General features: G+C 45.9%; 2 protein-coding genes across 2 annotated transcripts; both read right to left on the reverse strand.

Annotated features, from left to right (window-relative positions):
- Positions 1–12,557: 12,557 nt before the first annotated feature.
- Positions 12,558–13,508, reverse strand: LOC129505589 (olfactory receptor 1K1). The gene has a single exon (XM_055318692.1). It carries the CDS (start codon positions 13,506–13,508, stop codon positions 12,558–12,560), a length of 951 nt encoding a protein of 316 aa, XP_055174667.1.
- A 6,234-nt stretch (positions 13,509–19,742) lies between these two features.
- On the reverse strand, positions 19,743–20,705 carry LOC129504251 (olfactory receptor 5C1). The gene has a single exon (XM_055316871.1). It carries the CDS (start codon positions 20,703–20,705, stop codon positions 19,743–19,745), a length of 963 nt encoding a protein of 320 aa, XP_055172846.1.
- Positions 20,706–21,383: the final 678 nt, after the last annotated feature.

The raw sequence follows: 21,383 nt of genomic DNA on the forward strand, positions 1-21,383 counted from the left end.
GCATGTGGATGACCAATTTTCCCAGCACCATTTATTGAAGAGACTGTCTTTCTTCCAGTGGATCGTCTTTCCTCCTTTATTGTATATTAGTTGAGCATAAAGTTCAGGGTCCACTTCTGGGTTCTCTGTTCTGTTCCATTGATCTATATGTCTGTTTTTGTGCCAGTACCACACTGTCTTGATGAACACAGCTTTGTAGTACAACCTGAAATCTGGCATTGTGATGCCCCCAGATATGGTTTTCTTTTTTAAAATTCCCCTGGCTGTTCGGGGTCTTTTCTGATTCCACACAAATCTTAAAATAATTTGTTCTAAGTCTCTGAAGAAAGTCCATGGTATTTTGATAGGGATTGCATTATACGTGTAAATTGCCCTGGGTAACATTGACATTTTCACAATATTAATTCTGCCAATCCATGAGCATGGAATATTTTTCCATCTCTTTGTGTCTTCCTCAATTTCTTTCAGAAGTGTTCTGTAGTTTTTAGGGTATATTTTGAGAACCATTTGACTTTATATGTATTTTCTTGGATAATTCTCATAACAACCCCAGAGAGATATTATTATCCTCTTTTATAGTTAAACAGTTTGCCTGAGGTCAACCAGCCAGTGAAGAATGATGTCAAGACTTAATCCCAGGAACCCAAAGTTCAGAAGTCAGTACTGCTTCGCAGCCTTACCTACGCACAGGCTATGACGATGTCCACCCAAAAAAGCTGCTGGGAAGAGATGAGGGGTGATTTTCCCGTGGTTGGTGTTATGGACTGAGCTAGCTAAGACACTGATTCCTAGTAATTTCTATACATTTAAGAGAGGAGAGGGAAATAGGATACCTCAAACTTATTTCTAAGGAGAGTTGGTAAATAATCCCAGAATCCTCTGCCCTCTGGAGTTCATGGTAGACCTTATTGTCCGTCTCGTCCAGGGTTGGGTATTTCCTATAGCCTTCGTGTTACCTCTGAACACTTCTCACTAACTACAGCCTTTCTTTTTTTTTAATTTAAAATTTTTTTTATTATAAATTAATTTTTATTGGTGTTCAATTTACCAACATACAGAATAACACCCAGTGCTCATCCCGTCAAGTGTACCCCTCAGTGCCCGTCACCCATTCACCCCCACCCCCCGCCCTCCTCCCCCTCCACCACCCCTAGTTCATTTCCCAGAGTTAGAAGTCTTTATGTTCTGTCTCCCTTTCTGATATTTCTCACACATTTCTTCTCCCTTCCCTTATATTCCCTTTCACTATTATTCATATTCCCCAAATGAATGAGAACATACACTGTCCTTCTCCGGTTACTGTGGCCAAGTTCAAAAAGGGTGTTGCCTGAGTTCTCCTCTGGGATTTTGATGGAATCTTGTCTCACATTTAGATCTTTCATCTATTTTGAGTTTATCTTTGTGTATGGTGCAAGAGAGTGGTCCAGTTTCATTCTTCTGCATGTGGATGTCCAATTTTCCCAGCACCATTTATTGAAGAGAGTGTCTTTCTTCCAGTGGATCGTCTTTCCTCCTTTATCGTATATTAGTTGACTATAAAGTTCAGGGTCCACTTCTGGGTTCTCTGTTCTGTTCCATTGATCTATATGTCTGTTTTTGTGCCAGTACCACACTGTCTTGATGAACACAGCTTTGTAGTACAACCTGAAATCTGGCATTGTGATGCCCCCAGACATGGTTTTCTTTTTTAAAATTCCCCTGGCTGTTTGGGGTCTTTTCTGATTCCACACAAATCTTAAAATAATTTGTTCTAAGTCTCTGAAGAAAGTCCATGGTATTTTGATAGGGATTGCATTATACGTGTAAATTGCCCTGGGTAACATTGACATTTTCACAATATTAATTCTGCCAATCCATGAGCATGGAATATTTTTCCATCTCTTTGTGTCTTCCTCAATTTCTTTCAGAAGTGTTCTATAGTTTTTAGGGTATATTTTGAGAACCATTTGAATGGTAAATGGTTCTCCAACCTTTTATTTTCAGGTTGTAGGTGTCCTTCTGTCTAAAATGAGTCTCTTGTAGACAGCAAATAGATGGGTCCTGCTTTTTTATCCAGTCTGAAACCCTGCGCCTTTTGATGGGGTCATTAAGCCCATTCACGTTCAGAGTTACTATTGACAGATATGAGTTTAGTGTCATCATGATATCTATTTAGTCCTTGTTTTTGTGGATTGTTCCACTGAACTTCTTCTTAAAGGGGAGTTTTAAGAGTCCCCCTTAAAATTTCTTGCAGAGCTGGTTTGGAGGTCACATATTCTTTCAGTTCCTGCCTGTCTTGGAAGCTCTTTATCTCTCCTTCCATTTTGAATGAGAGCCTTGCTGGATAAAGTATTCTTGGTTGCATGTTCTTCTCATTTAGGACCCTGAATATATCCTGCCAGCCCTTTCTGGCCTGCCACGTCTCTGTGGAGAGGTCTGCTGTTACCCTAATATTCCTCCCCATGAAAGTCAGGGACTTCTTGTCTCTTGCTGCTTTAAGGATCTTCTCTTTATCTTTGGAATTTGCAAGCTTCACTATTAGATGTCGAGGTGTTGAACGGTTTTTATTGATTTTAGGGGGGGGATCTCTCTATTTCCTGGATCTGAATGCCTGTTTCCCTTCCCAGATTGGGAAAGTTTTCAGCTAGGATTTGTTCAAATACATATTCTGGCCCTCTGTCCCTTTCGGCGCCCTCGGGAACCCCAATTAAACGTAGGTTTTTCTTCCTCAGACTGTCATTTATTTGCCTTAATCTGTCTTCATGGTCCCTTAATTGTTTGTCTCTTTTTTCCTCAGTTTCCCTCTTTGCCATTAACTTGTCTTCTATGTCACTCACTCGTTCTTCCACCTCGTTGACCCTCATCGTTAGGACTTCTAGTTTGGATTGCATCTCATTCAATTGATTTTTAATTTCTGCCTGATTGGATCTAAATTCTGCAGTCATGAAGTCTCGTGAGTCCTTAATGCTTTTTTCTAGAGCCACCAGTAGCTGTATAATAGTGCTTCTGAATTGGCTTTCTGACATTGAAGTGTAATCCAGATTTTGTAACTCTGTGGGAGAGAGGGCTGTTTCTGATTCTTTCTTTTGAGGTGAGGTTTTCCTTCTAGTCATTTTGCTCAGTGCAGAGTGGCCAAAAACAAGTTGTATTGGAACACGGGGGAGTATCACTGGTCCGTCCAGCTGGTCTTCTGGGGGAGGGGCCTGCTGTGCTGATTTTCAGGTGTTAGCACTTGGGGGAGCTGCTCTGCCCCTGCCTGCTGCAGGGCTCAGCGGGGGTTGTTTACCCCGTGGGACCCAGGGAGGAACAGCCGCAGTTGCTATGGCAACTCTGGAAGCCTGGATTCAGCCTCCGCAGGAACTACGGGGCTCGGGGCTCTCGGTTCTCCGCTCTGCAGGGCCTGGAGGCTCCGGGGCGGGGCCGCTGATGTGCTCAGCTCGGGGCAGGAGCGTCCTTGCTGTCCTGGGCCCTCCCGGCCTCTGCCTGTCCGGGGGAGGCTGGATCTTGGGCTGTGTCCCAGCGCCCTGTGCTCCGGGGCCTGCGCTGGTGGATTCGCGCTCCCGCCCTGCAGCTCCCTCCCTGGAGCCGCCGCCCAAGCCCCTCTGAGCTGCTCCGTTCGGTCCCGCCGTGCGCGCTGCAGCCCTTAGGGAGCTCGGAGCACTCTCCTGCGCTCGCAGGTGTCTGTTAGTGTCCCAGGGAGCCCGAGGGCATCCCCGCCCTCCTGGGTCCTGCTCCAACTCCCTGCGAGCCCCTTTCCGCCCGGGAAGGTTGGTGCAGCTCCTGCTCCTCCGGGACGGGGCTCTCCTGTCCTGGGGACACTCGCCCCGGCCTCAGCCCGGCTCCTCGCGGGGCCCCTCCCCCTCGGAGGCCTTTTGTTCCTTTATTTCTTTTTCCCCGTCTTCCTACCTTGATAGAAGCGCGGACTCTTCTCACTGTAGCATTCCAGCTGGTCTCTCTTTAAATCTCAGGCCGAATTCGTAAATTTTCAGGATTGTTTGAAGGTTATCTAGGTAATTTGGTGGGGACAGGTGATTTGGGGACCCTGCTCTTCCGCCATCTTGCCCCTCCCCCCCTAAAAAATTTTTAAATTCAATTTGCCAACCTATAACACCCAGTGCTCATCCCATCACGTGCCCTCCTTAGTGCCTGTCACCCAGTTACCCCATCCCCCAACTCTCCTCCCCTTCTGCAGCCCTGTGTTTGTTTCCCAGAGTTAGGAGTCTCTCATGGTTTGTCTTCCTTCTAATTTTTCCCCACTCAGTTTCCCACCCCACCTTCCTTTATGGTCCCTTTCCCTATTTCTTATATTCCCCATATGAGTGAAAGTATAAAATAATTGTCTTTCTCCAGTTGACTTATTTCACTCAGAATAATGCATAATACCCTCCAGTTCCATCCACGTCAACCATTTTCACGTCTGTGTAAATGGTGGGTATTCTTCCTTTCTGATGACTGAGTAATATTCCATTGTATACACAGACCACATCTTCTTTAGCACTTCATCTGTCAAAGGACACCGAGGCTCCTTCCACAGTTTGGCTATTGTGGACATTGCTGCTATGAACATTGGGGTGCAGGTGTCCTGTCATTTCACTACATCTGTATCTTTGGGGTAAATATCTAGTAATGCAGTTGCTGGGTCATAAGGTAGCTCAATTTTTAACTTCTTTTTTTTGTATATTTTTTTTATTGGAGTTCGATTTGCCAACATATAGTATGACACCCAGTGCTCATCCCACCAAGTGCCCCCCTCAGTGCCCATCGCCCAGTCACGCCATCCCCCACCCACCTCTCCTTCTACTACCCCTTGTTTGTTTCCCAGAGTTAGGAATCTTTCTTGTTTTGTCACCCTCTCTGATTTTTCCCACTCATTTTCCCTCCTTTCCCCTTTAATCCCTTTCACTATTTCTTATATTCCCCATATGAGTGAAATCATCTAATGATTGTCCTTCTCCGATTGACTTACTTCACTCAGCATAATACCTTCCAGTTCCATCCACGTCGAAGCAAATGGTGGGTATTTGTCGTTTCTAATGGCTGAGGAATATTCCATTGTATACATACACCACATCATCTTTATCCATTCATCTTTCGATGGACACCGAGGCTCCTTCCACAGTTTGGCTATTGTGGACATTGCTGCTATAAACATCGGGGTGCAGGTGTCCTGGCATTTCATTGCATCTGAATCTTTGGGGTAAATCCCTAACAGTGCAACTGCTGGGTCATAGGGCAGGTCTATTTTTAACTCTTTGAGGAACCTCCACACAGTTTTCCAGAGTGGCTGCACCAGTTCACATTCCCACCAACAGTGCAAGAGGGTTCCCTTTTCTCCGCATCCTCTCCAACATTTGTTGTTTCCTGCCTTGTTAATTTTCCCCATTCTCACTGGTGTGAGGTGGTATCTCATTGTGGTTTTGATTTGTATTTCCCTGATGGCAAGTGATGCGGAGCATTTTCTCATGTGCTTGTTGGCCATGTCTATGTCTTCCTCTGTGAGATTTCTGTGCATGTCTTTTGTCCATTTCATAATTGGATTGTTTGTTTCTTTGCTGTTGAGTTTCATAAGTTTTTTTTAAAGATTTTATTTATTCATGAGAGACACACAGAGAGAGAAAAAAGCAGAAACACGGGAAGAGGGAGAAGCAGGCCCCTTCATGCAGAAGCCCGACATGGGACTCAATCTCGGGACTCCAGGATCATGCCCTGGGCCGAAGGCAGGCGCTAAACCACTGAGCCACCCAGGGATCCCCAGTTTCATAAGTTCTTTATAGATCTTGGAAACTAGCCCTTTATCTGATACGTCATTCGCAAATATCTTCTCCCATTCTGTAGGTTGTCTTTTAGTTTTATTCACTGTTTCTTTTGCTGTGCAGAAACTTTTTATCATGATGAAGTCCCAGTAATTCATTTTTTATAATAAATTTATTTTTTATTGGTGTTCAATTTACTAACATACAGAATAACACCCAGTGCTCATCCCGTCAAGTGCCAGTAATTCATTTTTGCTTTTGTCTCCCTTGCCTTCATAGATGTATCTTCGAAGAAGTTGCTGTGGCCAAGTTCAAAAAGGCTTTTGCCTGTGTTCTCCTCTAGGATTTTTTTTTTTGGAGTTCAATTTGCCAACATATAGCATAACACCCAGTGCTCATCCCATCAAGTGCCCCCCTCTGTGCCCGTCACCCAGTCACCCCCAGCACCCGCCCACCTCCCTTTCCACCACCCTTTGTTCATTTCCCAGAGTTAGGAGTCTCTCATGTTTTGATGGATTCTTGTCTCACATTTAGATCTTTCATCCATTTTGAGTTTATCTTTGTGTATGGTGCAAGAGAATGGTCTAGTTTCATTCTCCTGCACATGGCTGTCCAAGTTTCCCAGCACCATTTATTGAAGAGACTGTCCTTTTTCCAGGGGATAGTCTTTCCTGATTTGTTGAATATTAGTTGACCACAGAGCTGAGGGTCCATTTCTGGGTTCTCCATTCTGTTCCATTGATCTATGTGTCTGTCTTTGTGCCAGTACCACACTGTCTTGATGACCACAGCTTTGTAGTACAACCTGAAATCTGGCATTGTGATGCCCGCAGCTCTGGTTTTCTTTTTCAATATTCCCCTGGTTATTTGGGGTCTTTCTGTTCCACACAAATCTTAGGATGATTTGTTCCAACTCTCTGAAGAAAGTCCATGGTATTTTGATAGGGATTGCATAAAATGTGTAAATTGCCCTGGGTAGCATTGACATTTTCACAATATTAATTCTTCCAACCCATGAGCATGGGATATTTTCCCATCTCTTTATGTCTTCCTATTTTTAACTTCTTGAGAAACCTCCACACTGTTTTCCAGAGTGGCTAAGCACAGCTTTTCTAAAGGCAAGAATGCGTTCTCCCTTTTGGCAATCTCAAGTTTTATAGGATTTAGGACAAAGATTCTGTGAGTGTGCCTTGGAGACCACCTGCATCAAAATCACCTAAGGTGCTTATTAAAAATGCAGTCCCAGCCCTCATTCCTGACCTGCCAATGCAGGATGTCTGGGGGGGGGAGGGTAGAATATTCATTTTACATATATATGCTGGGTGACTCTGATGCATGGCAAATAGATTTGGAGTAAGAACAAGGTGAGGGGAGGGCTTTTATTGTTCTTCATTTCAGCCCAGAGCAAGCTCTTCATTCAAATACTGATTCCACCACTGTGTAGCTTGGAGCCTTGGGCAAGTTATCTCCCTGAGCTGCAATTTCCTTTTCTGGTAATGATGTGTGCTGCACAGTATTTTTATTAGGATTAAGTGGTAGGATGAATGCAAAGCCACTGCACCAAATCTGGCATATCATTGGGTAGCTTCCTACCTTGTCACTGTGGTTTTTGAGGTCTGGGGTTACTAGATTTCATGAGGTGTGTGGTGATGGTCTTGGTCATAGTTTGACCAAATGTCAATTGTTCTGTGATCCTTGGAGAGGAAGGGGTAGAGCTGGTGTCTGGGTGTGAGTGTGTGTGTGTGGGGGGTGTCTGCATACTTGCCAAACAGAGGGTTACTTGGCTAATTTTGCTCATCTTATTTTTCCAGACTTTGTCAATTTCAGTTTCCCTTCCCTCAAGAGAGGAGATGACTGCGTTCTAGTGTGGTTTGTATTTTGGGAATGAGGAATAAAGTCTCCAAAGAAAGCAGCCAAGAGATGAACCTGACTTTCTGCAAAGAGAAAGTGATTATGAGAACTGAAAGGGAGAGCCATGACTCCTATTTCCAGGCACTCCTAGCCCAGTAGAAAAGCATAACTTATACTCTCAAAGAATCCTCAGTAGATTCATGCTCAGGACAAGAGTATCAGTTCCCAAAAGCACAGAGAAAGCAAGTATGCCTTGGTAGATGAATCCTTGAGACATTGAAGGGACTGGGGCATGCTGTGCTGGAGAAGAAGGCAGCTATCAGAAATAGCTCTGGGAGCTTCATCAGCTTGCTATTACTATGTAACACATCACCCCAAAAACTCAGTTGCTTAAAACATGCATCATTTCTTTTCTTTTCTTTTTAAGATTTTTATTTATTTATTCATGAGAGAAACACACACAGAGAGAGAGACCTAGACAGAGGGAGAAGGGGGCTCCTCATGGGGAGCCGGCTATGGGACTTGATTGATCCCTGAACCCGGGATCATGCCCTGAGCTAAAGGTAGACGCTCAACCACTGAGGCACCCAGGTGTCCCTGCATCATTTATTTTCACGCCTGTATCTCTGGCACACCTGGATCCTGGTTGATCTTGGCTGTGCTGCTCTTGCATCTACAGTTTAGGGGGAGGTTCTGCTCTATGCTTGTCTTACCTGGGTCACCTTGACTGTAGTAACTCTGCTCCATGTGTCTTTCATCCTCCTTTGGTGGCCTGTAGGCTAACTGGGCCTGTCCTCATAAAAATGAAAGAATCACAAGAGAACAAAGCCAGTATCACAGCTACTTTTCATACCTGTGTCTTGCCTCCTGATGTTCTATTGAAAAAGCAAGTTGTGTGGTTGACCCCAGAGTCATGGAGGGCAAAATTATGTGGCCAAGGGCCTGGGTTCAGGGATGGGTGAACTGAGGCCATTGATGTCATTAGCCAGATTCCTCCATGATTTCCCTCAACTTCTCTCCCTTTACTCCTGATCTCAAGTCATTGCTCCCTCTTTGATGCTGCTTTAGCACTTTTCTATCTTCTGGCTTGGATCATAATCTGTACTGCCATAATGTATGTGAGTGTAAGAACTGTGTGCATGGTCCTGGCACCCAGCAAGTAATAGTGAGAGAGAGAGAAGATAGTAAACAAGGGAGAAAGTAAGAACCAGGGACAGAAAAGAGAAAACAAAAGAAGCACGTAAAAGTAAAGGGAGTGGAGGAAACAAACAGAAAGAGATATGAATAGGGTGTGTTAGGGAGTCATCTGAACTAAGCTGCCAGCTCTATCAGTTTCTTGGAATATTGATCTATCCCAAGTATCTTAAAGCAGCCAAATCTGCATTGAGAAAGAGTCTTGTGTTTTTATTTTTTTGTGTGTTCTGGTTGCATTTTCCCTGTGGCAGCCTTTGCATGAAAGATTATATAAGCTTATAGAAATTTCCTTTGTACCCATAAAAGGAGTAGTCAATGTACCATTTCTGATCAGAGCCTCTTTCACTCCTGAGATCTCTCCAATTGCTGTACCTTTGAAACGAGTGCTGAGTTACTTTATAATGTGTGAAGATTACATTAGAAATAAGGGTGTAGAGGGAGACTCAAATTGTTTTGAAAGGCAATTATTTATTTATTTATTTATTTATTTATTTATTTATTTATTTTTGGGTGAGGTGGGTCATAGTGCTCCATGTTATTTTGAATAAACTGGAAAGTTGAAAATATTGATGGTGGGAGGGTGGGCTAGACTGCTTTCGAAATGACCAGAAGTCATTTCAGGACGAACTCAGGAATATGATGGGGAAGAAGCAGGCTTCCATCGTGTTGCATAAAGACTCTCAGAAGAGGGACTGCAAACCCTCTTGAGCTGCAGCAGCCTCACTGGAATAAGCGTAAACCTCTAAGGGAACAGCCTAGGAACACAAAATAATATCATTTGCATGTGCTTATTTTGCTTGAGGTGTTTAAAATTGGTCTCTTTATATTTCATGGGGGGAAAGGTCCAGGGAAATATTCTTTGATGGATTTAAAAACTCCTTTGCAGTCTTTCTGGAGATGGGGGAAGGATTTATCTTCTTGTCTTCAGGTCAATGTCAACTGCTAGGTCTACCTGAAGTAAAGTAAAAAGCCAGATCTAGGAGGAGTAGGCTGGGAATGGGGCCCTGGGACCCACATGCCTGGTGACTGAGGCTATTTACATGCCCACCGTTCTTTTCTCTTGCCTATCCTACTGGGGGTCTGGAAGTAGAACACCCATCCAGGGTGTGGCCAGCTCTTTGGGATGATGCCTGACAGAATGACCAGGGCATGGCCAGTGGCCCAGAAGAAGGGAGTATTGGTAATTTCCCAAACCCCACTGTGTCCCTCTCCCCTTATACAGAAACATTGCCTGGAAGATCAGAAGACAGACAAAGCAACAGCATATCACATACATATTCTCTGTGTCAGGTTCCTAGAGACACCGAGAGAACTCAGACACACCTCACGACACACCCTATTCCCTAGGATGGGACTGATGGGGCAGGTGTGGAATGGTTGATGAGCATCATGACCAGTATGTCTGTGAAACTTTAGAGAAGGCAGAGGGAGGAAGTGGGCTGTGAAGCAAAGTACAGGCTATCGATGGAGTAGCAAAGATCTGGCATCGCAGCATGGGCAGATAATCTGGGGAGTGGGCAGAGGAAGGGGGATCAGGAAAGAGCGACCTCAGTGTCATTGCAGGGCTGAACTATGGGGTTTGGCAGGCTGAGCAGGGAGGCTGAAGGTGGCCGCTAAGTGTATATGAACCTGGCCAGGTTTCTTGACCACTCAGGGCCTCATTCCCCCAGTTTATCAAATGCAGGGATTGGATTAGATTGAGGGCCCCTCAAGGAGGTGAAGGAGAGGCATCAAGGAGGTGGAGAAGATGATACTTTGACTCTTACCTCACCTCTGTTGTGCTGCTTTTTTTCCCCTTCAGTTTTTTTTAAAAGACTTTATTTATTTATTCATGAGAGACATAGAGAGAGAGGCAGAGATGTAGGCAGAGGGAGAAGCAGGCTCCCTGCAGGGAGCCCAATGTGGGACTCCATCCCAGGACTCCAGGGTCATGCCCTGGGCCAAAGGCAGGTGCTCAGTGGCTGAGCCACCCAGGCGTCCCTCCCCTTCGAGTTTTCTCTATGATGCTTCTGAGTAAGATTTCATTAGAAAAAAAGAGTGTTTTTTTTTTAAAATTTCTTTTGTTTTGTTTTATTTTGCTAAAACTGGTAAAGATCTTTAAGCTCCCTTTTTGATCTAAACAGCATAGTGTAGCACATCCAGCACCAGGTGATGGCAGGCTTGTGAGTAGGGGCTGGAAAGGCCCAGGCTGTAAGCCAGGACTGCTACAGCCTTCCTCCTCCTGCCTGGAAGGGGAAGAGCACCAAAGGAGAGGATGGGGGGGGGGTGTTGGGGAGGGGATGTGGATATGTTGGAGAGACATAGGCATAAAAAATAAACCTATTTGTGAAAAAAATTGAGCATACCATGAAGCCTTTCAGGCCTCAGATATGTCTTCACTTGAGCCAGTGTACCTGCTCCAGTCTGGGATTTCTTCTTCCAAGTTCTTCCACCGAGGCCGCCAGACCTGGGGTCTGGATTCTGTGGGGACCAGCTAAAATACATCTGAGCGGGACACCTGGATGGGTCAGCAGTTGACCATCTGCCTTCAGCTCAGGTCATGGTCCTGGGGTTCTGGGATGGAGTCCCACATCGGGCTCCTGCAGGGAGCCTGCTTCTCCCTCTGCCTATGTCTCTGCCTCTCTCTGTCTCTCATGAATAAATAAGTAAAATCTTAAAATATATGTATATATATACCTGAGCAACTCTCAGTAGCGGAAGGGCTTGTTCTGGTTCTGCTACTGACTAGCCTGCCATCTTGGAGCCTCAGAGTCCTCATTCACAAAGTGGCCATAAGAATACCCATGCTTTGGGGCACCTGGGTGGCTCAATTGGTTGAGTGTCTGCCTTCAGCTCAGGTCATGATCCCAGGGTCCTGGGATCATGTGTTGGGCTCCCTGCTCAGTGGGGAGTCTGCTTCTCCTTCTCCCTCCATCTCTCCCCGTGGCTTGTGCTCGCTCGCTCTCTCTTAAATAAATAAAATCTTAAAAAGAATACCCATGCTTTGCACGGGTAAAAGCAAATGAAGCTCTGGCACATGATAAAGACTTCCATCTGTCTTTATCTGTCCCTAATGCCTGTAGCCCATCCCTTCTTCTCTGTGTTGCTTGATTTCATTAATTATAATGCGTGTCCATGGCATGTTCCTTCTATAGCATTCCTGGTGTAGCCCAGCAGGTGGCATAGTAAACAAGTATAAGAACAAAGATTTCAAAATCTGAGCAGCTTATTAGCATAAAAATACGGTAATATATTCATCTCAGATGTCCAGAGTGCTTCCTACATACCAGACTGGGTTCACTGGGAGAGGTCAACCCCTTGACACATGGGTTTGTGAACTTTTATTCGTGTTCCAGACAGTTAAGAAGTCAATTATTTGGAAATACATGATGATGTGATGGAAAATAAGGTGCCAATCTCCCCAAAGCAAGACCAGAGGATATGCACCGTCCTTTGTAGCTTTAGGACTTCAGAAAATGGTAGCATGCCTGGGATTGAATGTTGGAAGAAAAAATGATGTGGCAGAAAGGGCCCAAGTTTTGCCACCTAAAAATTACGGAAACTTGGAAAAGTCTTTTCTCGTCTTTGAATCCAGTTTCCTCATCTATGAAACTGGATTATAATATCCACTTCCCTGGTTTTTGTGAGAATAACATGAAATCAGGCAAGGTTCTACTTCATAACAGGTGCCTGGAAAGTGATAGCTATCATGATGATTTTGGAAAAAGCACAGAGCAGATGATTCACATCCATGAATTGTCCCTGTGGGCGATGTAGTTTGTCCTCGGTGGGGTCCAAGGCTTAGGAGTCACTAGAGGAGATCCTTCTTCCAGTGAAAAGTGATCGGAGCGCCCCCTGCATGTCGCGGTTCCGGAAGCTGTAGATAACAGGGTTTAGCATAGGGGTGACTACAGTGTACATGACAGTGGCCACACGGCCGCGCTCTGCCTCATACCGGGATGTGGGCTGGAAGTAGACCGCAATGACTGTCCCATAGAAGAGGCCCACCACTGCCAGGTGGGAGCCACAAGTGGACACAGCGCGGAGCCTCCCAGAGGCTGAGGGCAGCCGGAGCACTGCAGCTGCGATGGCCCCATAGGAGGCAAGAATTAGCAGGAAGGGAGTGACCACCACTGCGGCACCCTCAGTGAAGATGAGCAGCTGGATGTGGCGGATGTCAGAGCAAGAGAGCCTAAGAATAGGCTGGTGATCACAGAAGAAGTGCGGCACTTGGTGGGAGGCACAGAAGGACAGGCGGGCCATAAACAGTATATGCAGGAGGGAGTGGAGGTGGGACACCAGCCATGCAGTCCCCACCAGGGCCGTGCACATAGCCCGGGACATTCTTGTGGCATAGTGGAGGGGGTGCCGGATGGCCACATAGCGGTCATAGGCCATGGCGGCCAGGAGACAGCTGTCAGTTACACCCAGGGCAAAGAAGAAGTACATCTGGGTCAGGCAGCCAGCCAGGGAGATGGAGCGGTCGTGGGCCAACAAGTTGGCCAACATTTTGGGCACAGTGACAGAGGTAAAGCAGAGGTCGGCAAAGGACAGATGGGCCAGCAGGAAGTACATGGGTGCATGAAGGGCTGGACTGGCCTGGATGGCAGCCACAATGAGTCCATTACCCAGGATACCTGCCACATACAGGGCCAAGAATAGCACAAAGAGAGGCTGCTGCTGTCCAGGACTTGTTGTCAATCCCAATAGGATGAACGGGGCTCCCTCTGAGGACTCATTGGCAGCATCCATGGCTGGGCTGGTTCTTTACCTAGAACCACAGGGGTTCCTTTCTACTGCTTGGTCACCTCCCCAGTGTCTAAGGAAAAAGGCGGAAAGCAACTACATTTCTCAAGGCTTCCTGGAAATGGGGAAAATTGTGGGTTTAGAATCAGACAGCCCTGGTATTATACATGTGTGTGACTGTGGGCAGATCATGTTATTGCCCTGAACCTTCTTCTCTTCTGGCCTCAGGTTCCCCATCTGTAAGATAAGGGAGCTGAACTAGGTGATCTTCCAGGCCGCTTCCAACTTTGACACTGTGATTTTAAGCAGCAACAGAACAAAGATATTGTCTAGGATGGAGACAGGAGTGGGAAGAAGGTATGGAAGAAAACAGAGAGAAGATTACTACAGCAGGGAAGAGCTCTGGTGGCTAGGCATTTATTTCAGCAAAGTAAGAACAGGAGAAAATAGAACAAAAGAAGATGGGAGGGAAGAACATATGAAAGAAATAAAAATCCCAAATCTGAAGGGCACGTGTTCATCTAGAACAAACTCTCAGCACCTAAACATGGATGGAGACATTTTAGAGGATAAAGAGAATAGCTCCATACCTCCTGAGTGCAGAGAGGACAAGGATCTAATGACACTTAGATACTGCCATCAAGTGTTTCACTGACAGCAGATGATAAAACACAGTTGAGCAATATCTTCAGATTCTGAAGGAAAAAATATTTTGAACTTATAATTCTATACTAAAGCAAGTGTGAGAGAAAAGATATTTTCAGATCTGAAAAAAAAAAAAAGAACAAAAGGTTCTGGAGCACTCCCCAATACCTGGAGAACTTTCCTATGAAATCAAGCACTTTTTGAGAATCAAGCTAATGCTCAACCCTTTGTGAGAAACTTACACAGACATTGATGCACCTACCAGATGCAGGGACTTGACTCTTAAGGATGGATGTTGGGAACTTTAAAAAAAATATCTCCCTTTTTTTTCCTATCAGAATCTCATTGCAGAAATTATGAATAGTTCTCTAAGAGAGAGTCTTTAAAGGAGAGGGTTTTTTTTTATGATAGTCAGAGAGAGAGAGAGAGAGAGAGAGAGAGAGAGAAGAGGCAGAGACACAGGCAGAGGGAGAAGCAGGCTCCATGCACCGGGAGCCCGACGTGGGATTCGATCCCAGGTCTCCAGGATCGCGCCCTGGGCCACAGGCAGGCGCCAAACCGCTGCACCACCCAGGGATCCCAAGGAGAGGGGTTTTAGGATGCAGGTTTGCTGGAGGCTTTGCTGCGACCAACACTGCGAGGGAATGATCTAATTTCTTCCTGTGTCCGTCTCTATTAAAAATAAATAAAACGAAAACCCTCCCTACCCTAGTGTCTTCCTTTCCTTCCTCCACTGGGTAAGAAGAATCCTCTGGCCTTGGCTCCCTGTAGAGCATTTTCTCAAAGTCCCAATCATGTCCCACCTTCCAGGAGGTTGAGAGGATTAGAGTGAGTGGATGGAGGGGGGTAGCCTCTTTATAAAATGACTTTTAAAACCTGGACTTGGATAGCCCGGGTGGCTCAGTGGTTTAGCGCCGTCTTCAGTCAAGGGCCTGATCCTGGGGACCTGGGATCGAGTCCCACATCAGGCTCCCTGCATGGAGCCTGCTTCTCCCTCTGCCTGTGTCTGTGCCCCCCCCCATCGCGCGCGCAGTCTCATAAATAAAAAATCTTAAAAAAAAAAAGAAATGTGGACACAGCACATCTATCACATGTAAGCGGACAAATGAAACCACAAGACTCATGGACTCAGATCATCATACGCATAAACAGATGGTCAAAAACAATCATGAAATAGCACTGAGGCCAGAAAGTGATGGTCATTCACACACGAGACACTCACAGCACCTTGTAGAGCTACTGGGACCCGCCATGCACATTTGTGCTTTCTCCAACCACGTACTCTGTGGAATCACCCTAACAATGGGTGTTTGTGCACATGTTAGTCACACCTGACCCCTTCACTGATCACATTCTCATCATGCACAGACTCGCACTTTCATGTACATGGTGACGCTCACGTAGGCTCATGATGGGTCACCACATAGGCTCACAATGGCTCACCACATAGGCTTATGATGGGTCACTGCAGAGATGTATCACCCTGGAGCGTCGTGTCCAGATGCATGCTGCCCCACCCCCCAATGACACCATTGCACAGTGACGATAAAGCATGATCATAGCCTCACACCGACAGCAGGCACTCTCACACTTATACATGTGTCTCATGCTCACAGTCACACGTGGGAAGAATCTGCACACTCTCCAGCCTGGCCCTTTGGCTCAAGTGTACCCTCTGGCCTCTCTGCACCACAGGAGGGAACAGCAGCAGGGGCCAGGTGTGCTCTGTCACTGGAATATCTGAGGACGGAGTTATTGGCCACAACCTATGGGGTTTGGGGAACATGTTAGCTCCCCTCCAGAGGCCACACTGCCTCTTCCCCTGGGCCTTATCCCTGGGGCAGGAGGCAGCTCAACTCTGGGGCTCATTATTCCTCTTCTCTAGGGCCCAATTTGATGGGAGAAGGGGTGGTGGGTGCTGCCTTCAGCTTGAGGGCCGTTCAGGAGCTCATGCATAGCGAAGGAGCTGCCCCTCAGCCCCTGTCATGTGAAGGCCAGAATGAAGGGTCAGGTTAACTCCTCCGGAACCTCAAGTAGAGTGACCGGGGTTGGGGGTAGGGGAGCTCAGGGTTTACAGCAGGAGCTTCTGAGGCCAACCCTCCTGTCCCCTCAGCTGTTGTTGGTGGCTTATCATAGGAAGTGGAGGAGTGTGGATGAGAGTGTGCCTCTAATCATTGGCAATCTGTATGGCTGTGTGGCTGCATGTATGAGTGTGTAGGGTTGGATGCCTGGATGTGGGGAGCATATTTGTGTCTCTGTGCAGCCAAATGTGTCATGAGCTTGAGTGCCTGTCTGAGTGCATAGCTGCATCTGTATCTGTGGAAAGAGGAATTGTGCCTATGAGAGTGTTTCTTCGTGCATGGATGTTTTCAGTTGAGGATTGGGTCTGCAAAGCCCACCTCACTTTGTGTAGTAAGTGCCCTAAATCAGACCCCCAATTTCCCCCACCTCAAGCCTGCTCCTGTCCTGATTGATTATCTTGGTAAATGGTATTGAAGGAAATTTATTTTTTTATTTTTAAAAAAAGATTATTTATTTATTTATTTATTTATTTATTTATTTATTTATTTATGAGAGAGAGAGAGGCAGAGATGTAGGCAGAGGGAGAAGCAGGCTCCATGCAGGGAGCCCGATGTGGGACTCGATCCCAGAACGGTGGGATCACACCCTGAGCCAAAGGCAGATGCTCAACCTCCAAGCCACCCAGGTGTCCCATGAAGGAGGTTTAAAAGGGAAATACTGGATCAGAATTGGGGAGCTTACTGGACATTTCACTTTGGGGTCGAGGATCTGTTTCTTTTCCCTTTTCCTCCAGACTGGGCTGTTACTGCCTTCTGATCCTTCCCCTTCTCTTTTGTTTGTTTATCAACCAGACAGACCCAGCATAGTAGCCTGCAACCTCACGTTAATATGTAGGATTTATGTAGTTATCCCATGTGGCTGCTCCACTGATGCTATCCATGGATGTCTTGTAGGGCTAAGACAGCATAAGGGGCCAGATGCCTCCAGAAACTTCCCTGATCGTGGTGGGAGCCTGTACATGTCATGAGAGCCCAAGAACCTACATAGAGGAGAAAAGACCATGGGGGGGGGTGTCTTTAAATATAAACATTATTGAACTGAGGGCAAACTTCATATTCTCAATCTGGAGGTTGCCAACTTTTCTGATAATGCCTCCAACCATTGTTATGGCATGTGAATTGTTACAGTGACAGGAAGTGTGAAGTGGGAAAGGATTATAAAACTCTGTGATGGGAGAAGGAGCTTTAATTTAGAGTTTGAGCCACATACCTCTTCGCCTCTGGTCTCGTCACAGTCAATTCAAGGGAACTGGAGGGGGGATAAGCCAGGAGCTCCAGTTATAGCTCCTGCTATAACTCTTGGGGTCCATTCCTCTCCTGCTCCTCTGCATGGAAGGGCTTCTCAGGCATAATGCAGTGCCTTAACCCTGCCCAGGTGTGACAGAGTCAAGGAGACAAAGAAAATCTATCAATATTGTGAGCTCTGGGTAGATGAAAATTCCAAAAGTATTGGGTCAGAAGCGTTCAGAGTTACCCCAGGCTGAGAGCACTCTGGTTACCCAAGAGGTCAGGGTTATGGTATTCCCTCATCTAATCCCAATTCTCCCTCTAGATGTTGTAATCTAAACACAAAGCAGTCTACCATACTAGACCATATGCTAATATGAGCATGCTCATAACTCTGAATGAAATTTAAATGCATCAGGGATCCCTGGGTGGCGCAGCGGTTTGGCGCCTGCCTTTGGCCCGGGGCGCGATCCTGGAGACCCGGGATCGAATCCCACATCAGGTTCCCAGTGCATGGAGCCTGCTTCTCCCTCTGCCTGTGTCTCTGCCTCTCTCTCTCTCTCTCTCTCTCTCTCTCTCTCTCTCTCTGTGACTATCATAAAAAAATAATAAAAAAAGAAATTTGAATGCATCAATAACCATCTGGTACCCCTAAGCTTTAAGATACATGAATCTTTTTTTTTTTGAATTTAAGATTTTGAATTTTTATTTTTCTTATTTTTCTTTTTTTTACATATTTTTTATAAATTTATTTTTTATTGGTGTTCAATTTGCCAACATATAGAATAACACCCAGTGCTCATCCCGTCAAGTGCCCCCCTCAGTGCCCATCACCCAGTCACCCCCACCCTCCACCCACCTCCCCTTCCACCACCCCTAGTTCGTTTCCCAGAGTTAGGAATCTCTCATGTTCTGTCTCCCTTTCTGATATTTCCCACTCATTTTTCTCCTTTCCCCTTTATTCCCTTTCACTATTTTTTTATATTCCCCAAAGGAAGGAGACCATATAATGTTTGTCCTTCTCTGATTGACTTACTTCACTCAGCATAATACCCTCCAGTTCCATCCACATCGAAGCAAATGGTGGGTATTTGTCATTTCTAATGAGGATACATGAATCATTATCTATAACCCAAAACAAATCTTAAATTAAGACCCAAGACATGTCAATTTGATAGTTAAAACACTTTCTTATGTCCAACTCTCACCTGGTTCTGAACCTAGATTAACTGCAATAATAACTTCCGACTGTGACCTAAACTTATCACAAACCTTATCCAACACATCAATTTAACTTATCTAACAGATTTCTGATATGGGCTACACTCTAACCCAAATGTAATCTAGCAATAAAAGTGAAACCTGAACTCCAGTCTTAAATTAGTCCTGTACCCTAAACCCTAAAAGTCCTGTACCCTCAATTATCTCTAATAAGAGCTCAAGTTTATCCAAACTCTGACTCTTAAATTTGTCCCAAACCTACTATTAATTAAAATCAACTCACATCCTATAATGTAGTAACTTCAATTCAATCCTAAATTTATCTGATTGCTTTTAATTCCAACCTAACCCTGGCTCTATCCTTACCCTAACTGTAGTCTTAAGCATAACCAGAACCCTAATCCAAACTCTATTCTAACCACTCCCATAATTCTGACCCTTTCCTAACATCATCATATGCCTGAACTAATGTAGCTGGGGCCAGATTCTAACCTAACTGTTGGAATTTTAGGAATGAATTTTGTATCTTCCCATGTTATTCAGCCATTTCCCTGAGAGATGGAATATACTGGCTAATAGGAAGGGGTATTTGCTTTATCAGATTCAGTCCCATTCTGTGGCATAAGTACATTCTGAAGATGCTCTCTTGGGGTCAAAGAGAGCAGGAGCCAACTCACTGATTGTGAAGAACCTTACAAGGGCAAGAATCCAGGAACACTGGGAGCCAACATGTTTCTTACCTGGTATTTCTGGGAATCAGTCTTCTAGAACTATAAGTGCTATATACATTGCACCTGGTAACATCTAGGGACTCAGGTTTTGAACACTGAGGAACCTAAGGCAGGTCAACAGCCACATTAACCTGATCTTGGTTCTGGCTCTAGGTCTAGAGTAACCCCCTATAGAGATTCTTGCCTCTCTCCTGTAAGCTTCTCCCCCTTTACAGTCTCTTCAACAATGACAAGAGACACCCAAGCCAGAGGTTCATCTATCTTTACCCACAGTGACAGGGGCCAGAAAACGACCTCTTATCTTGTCATAATTCCAACCAAGCTCCTTGGACCTCTTATTGGTGCTCTGGACCAGGGCAGCAGAATCGGCTCCAAGTCTTTCTGACTGCCTCCTTGACCTCCTTGTTGCGGAGGCTGTAGATGAGCGGGTTGAGAGCTGGGATGACAAGAGTGTAGAACACAGATGCCATCTTGTCAGTATCCAGGGCATAGCTGGAGCTGGGACGCAGGTACATGAAAGTAAGTGTCCCGTACAGCATAGCCACAGCTGTGAGGTGAGAGCCACAGGTAGAGGCTGCTCGCTGACGGCCTTCTGCCGAATGCATGCGAATCACAGCCCCAGCAATGAAACCATATGACACGGCAATGACCAACACAGTGGCTGTCTGGATGAAGCCACAGACAGTGAAGAGGAGGAGCTCATTGAGACTGGTGTCATTGCAAGAGATGGCCAGCAGTGGAGGGATATCACAGAAGAAGCTGTTGACCTCCCGAGACTGGCAGAAGTTCAGGCGGAAGGTGAGGGTTGTGTGGACAAAGGCACTCACTGCCCCACTCAGACCTGATGCTCCCAGCAAGGCCAGGCATACACACCGAGACATGGCTGTTGTGTAGAGGAGAGGGTTTCTGATGGCCACATAGCGGTCATAGGCCATGGCTGCCAACAGGCAACACTCAGCATCAGCCAGCCCTGCAAACACAAACATCTGGAGGGCACAGGCTATGTAAGGAATAGTGGCGTGGGGCAGCAGCAAGTCCACTAGCATCTTGGGGCCGATGGCTGAGGAATAGCAGGCATCCAGCAGGGAGAGGTTGGCCAGGAAAAAGTACATAGGTGTTTGGAGCCGGGCATCTATACGGATCAGCAGCACCATGCCCACATTTCCCAGCAGGCTGATCAGGTAGACTGGCAGGAAAATCAGGAAGAGGGTCACTCGTAGGTCCCAGCGATCAGTGATGCCCAGGAGGATGAATTCAGCAGGAGTAACCCTGGTCCAGGTGAAGTTCTCTGTAGTCATCCTGCTGGACAGAGACTAAGGAGAGTCACTGAAAGCCAGGTATAAGAGATAGGTTATGCTCATCACGGAGGAGAAAGCACTGGGAGGCAGGAAGACTTGGGCTTCCATCTTACTTGTGTAACAAGATTGCTATATGTCCCTGGACAAGCCACATAACCTCTCCTCTTCTTTTCTATCTCTAAGGAGTTGCTGCAACTTAAACTTACTGAGGGCAGGAATCTTGTCTATCTTACTCAGTTTTGTATGCACAGTACTGAGAACATTGCCTGGCACATAGTAGGTGCTCAGCAAATTTTTTACTAAATGACTGAATGATGAGCAAGAGGATAGCATCTGGCCAATGATGGAACATTCCATGACTCTAGATGCATTCTGCTCTCCAGTTTCCCAAGGAGGAAAAGAGACAATGAAATGGAGTCTTCTGATCCAAAAGGTAACTAGTAATGAGTCTTGAGGTTCTGGGAGAAACTCTTTCCATTGGAATAAGACCTGGGTGAAGAGAGCGCAGAAGTGGTCTAGTATCTTGGGGTGATAACACTGAGTGGACAACAGAATATTTGGATGTATTCTAGGTCTAGGGCCACATTCTCCACCTCTCTGGGCCTCAATTTTCTCATCTGTGTAATGAGCAAAAATGGTACAAGGATTAAATAAGATAATGCATGTAAAGCATCTGCC

The sequence above is a fragment of the Nyctereutes procyonoides genome, unplaced genomic scaffold, assembly GCF_905146905.1.
Source record: "Nyctereutes procyonoides isolate TBG_1078 unplaced genomic scaffold, NYPRO_anot_genome, whole genome shotgun sequence".
Classification (NCBI taxonomy): domain Eukaryota; kingdom Metazoa; phylum Chordata; class Mammalia; order Carnivora; family Canidae; genus Nyctereutes; species Nyctereutes procyonoides.

Excerpts from the sequence above, each read along its gene's own strand:
- LOC129505589 (XM_055318692.1), bottom strand. The coding sequence starts at position 13,508 with ATGGATGCTGCCAATGAGTCCTCAGAGGGAGCCCCGTTCATCCTATTG.
- LOC129504251 (XM_055316871.1), bottom strand. The coding sequence starts at position 20,705 with ATGACTACAGAGAACTTCACCTGGACCAGGGTTACTCCTGCTGAATTC.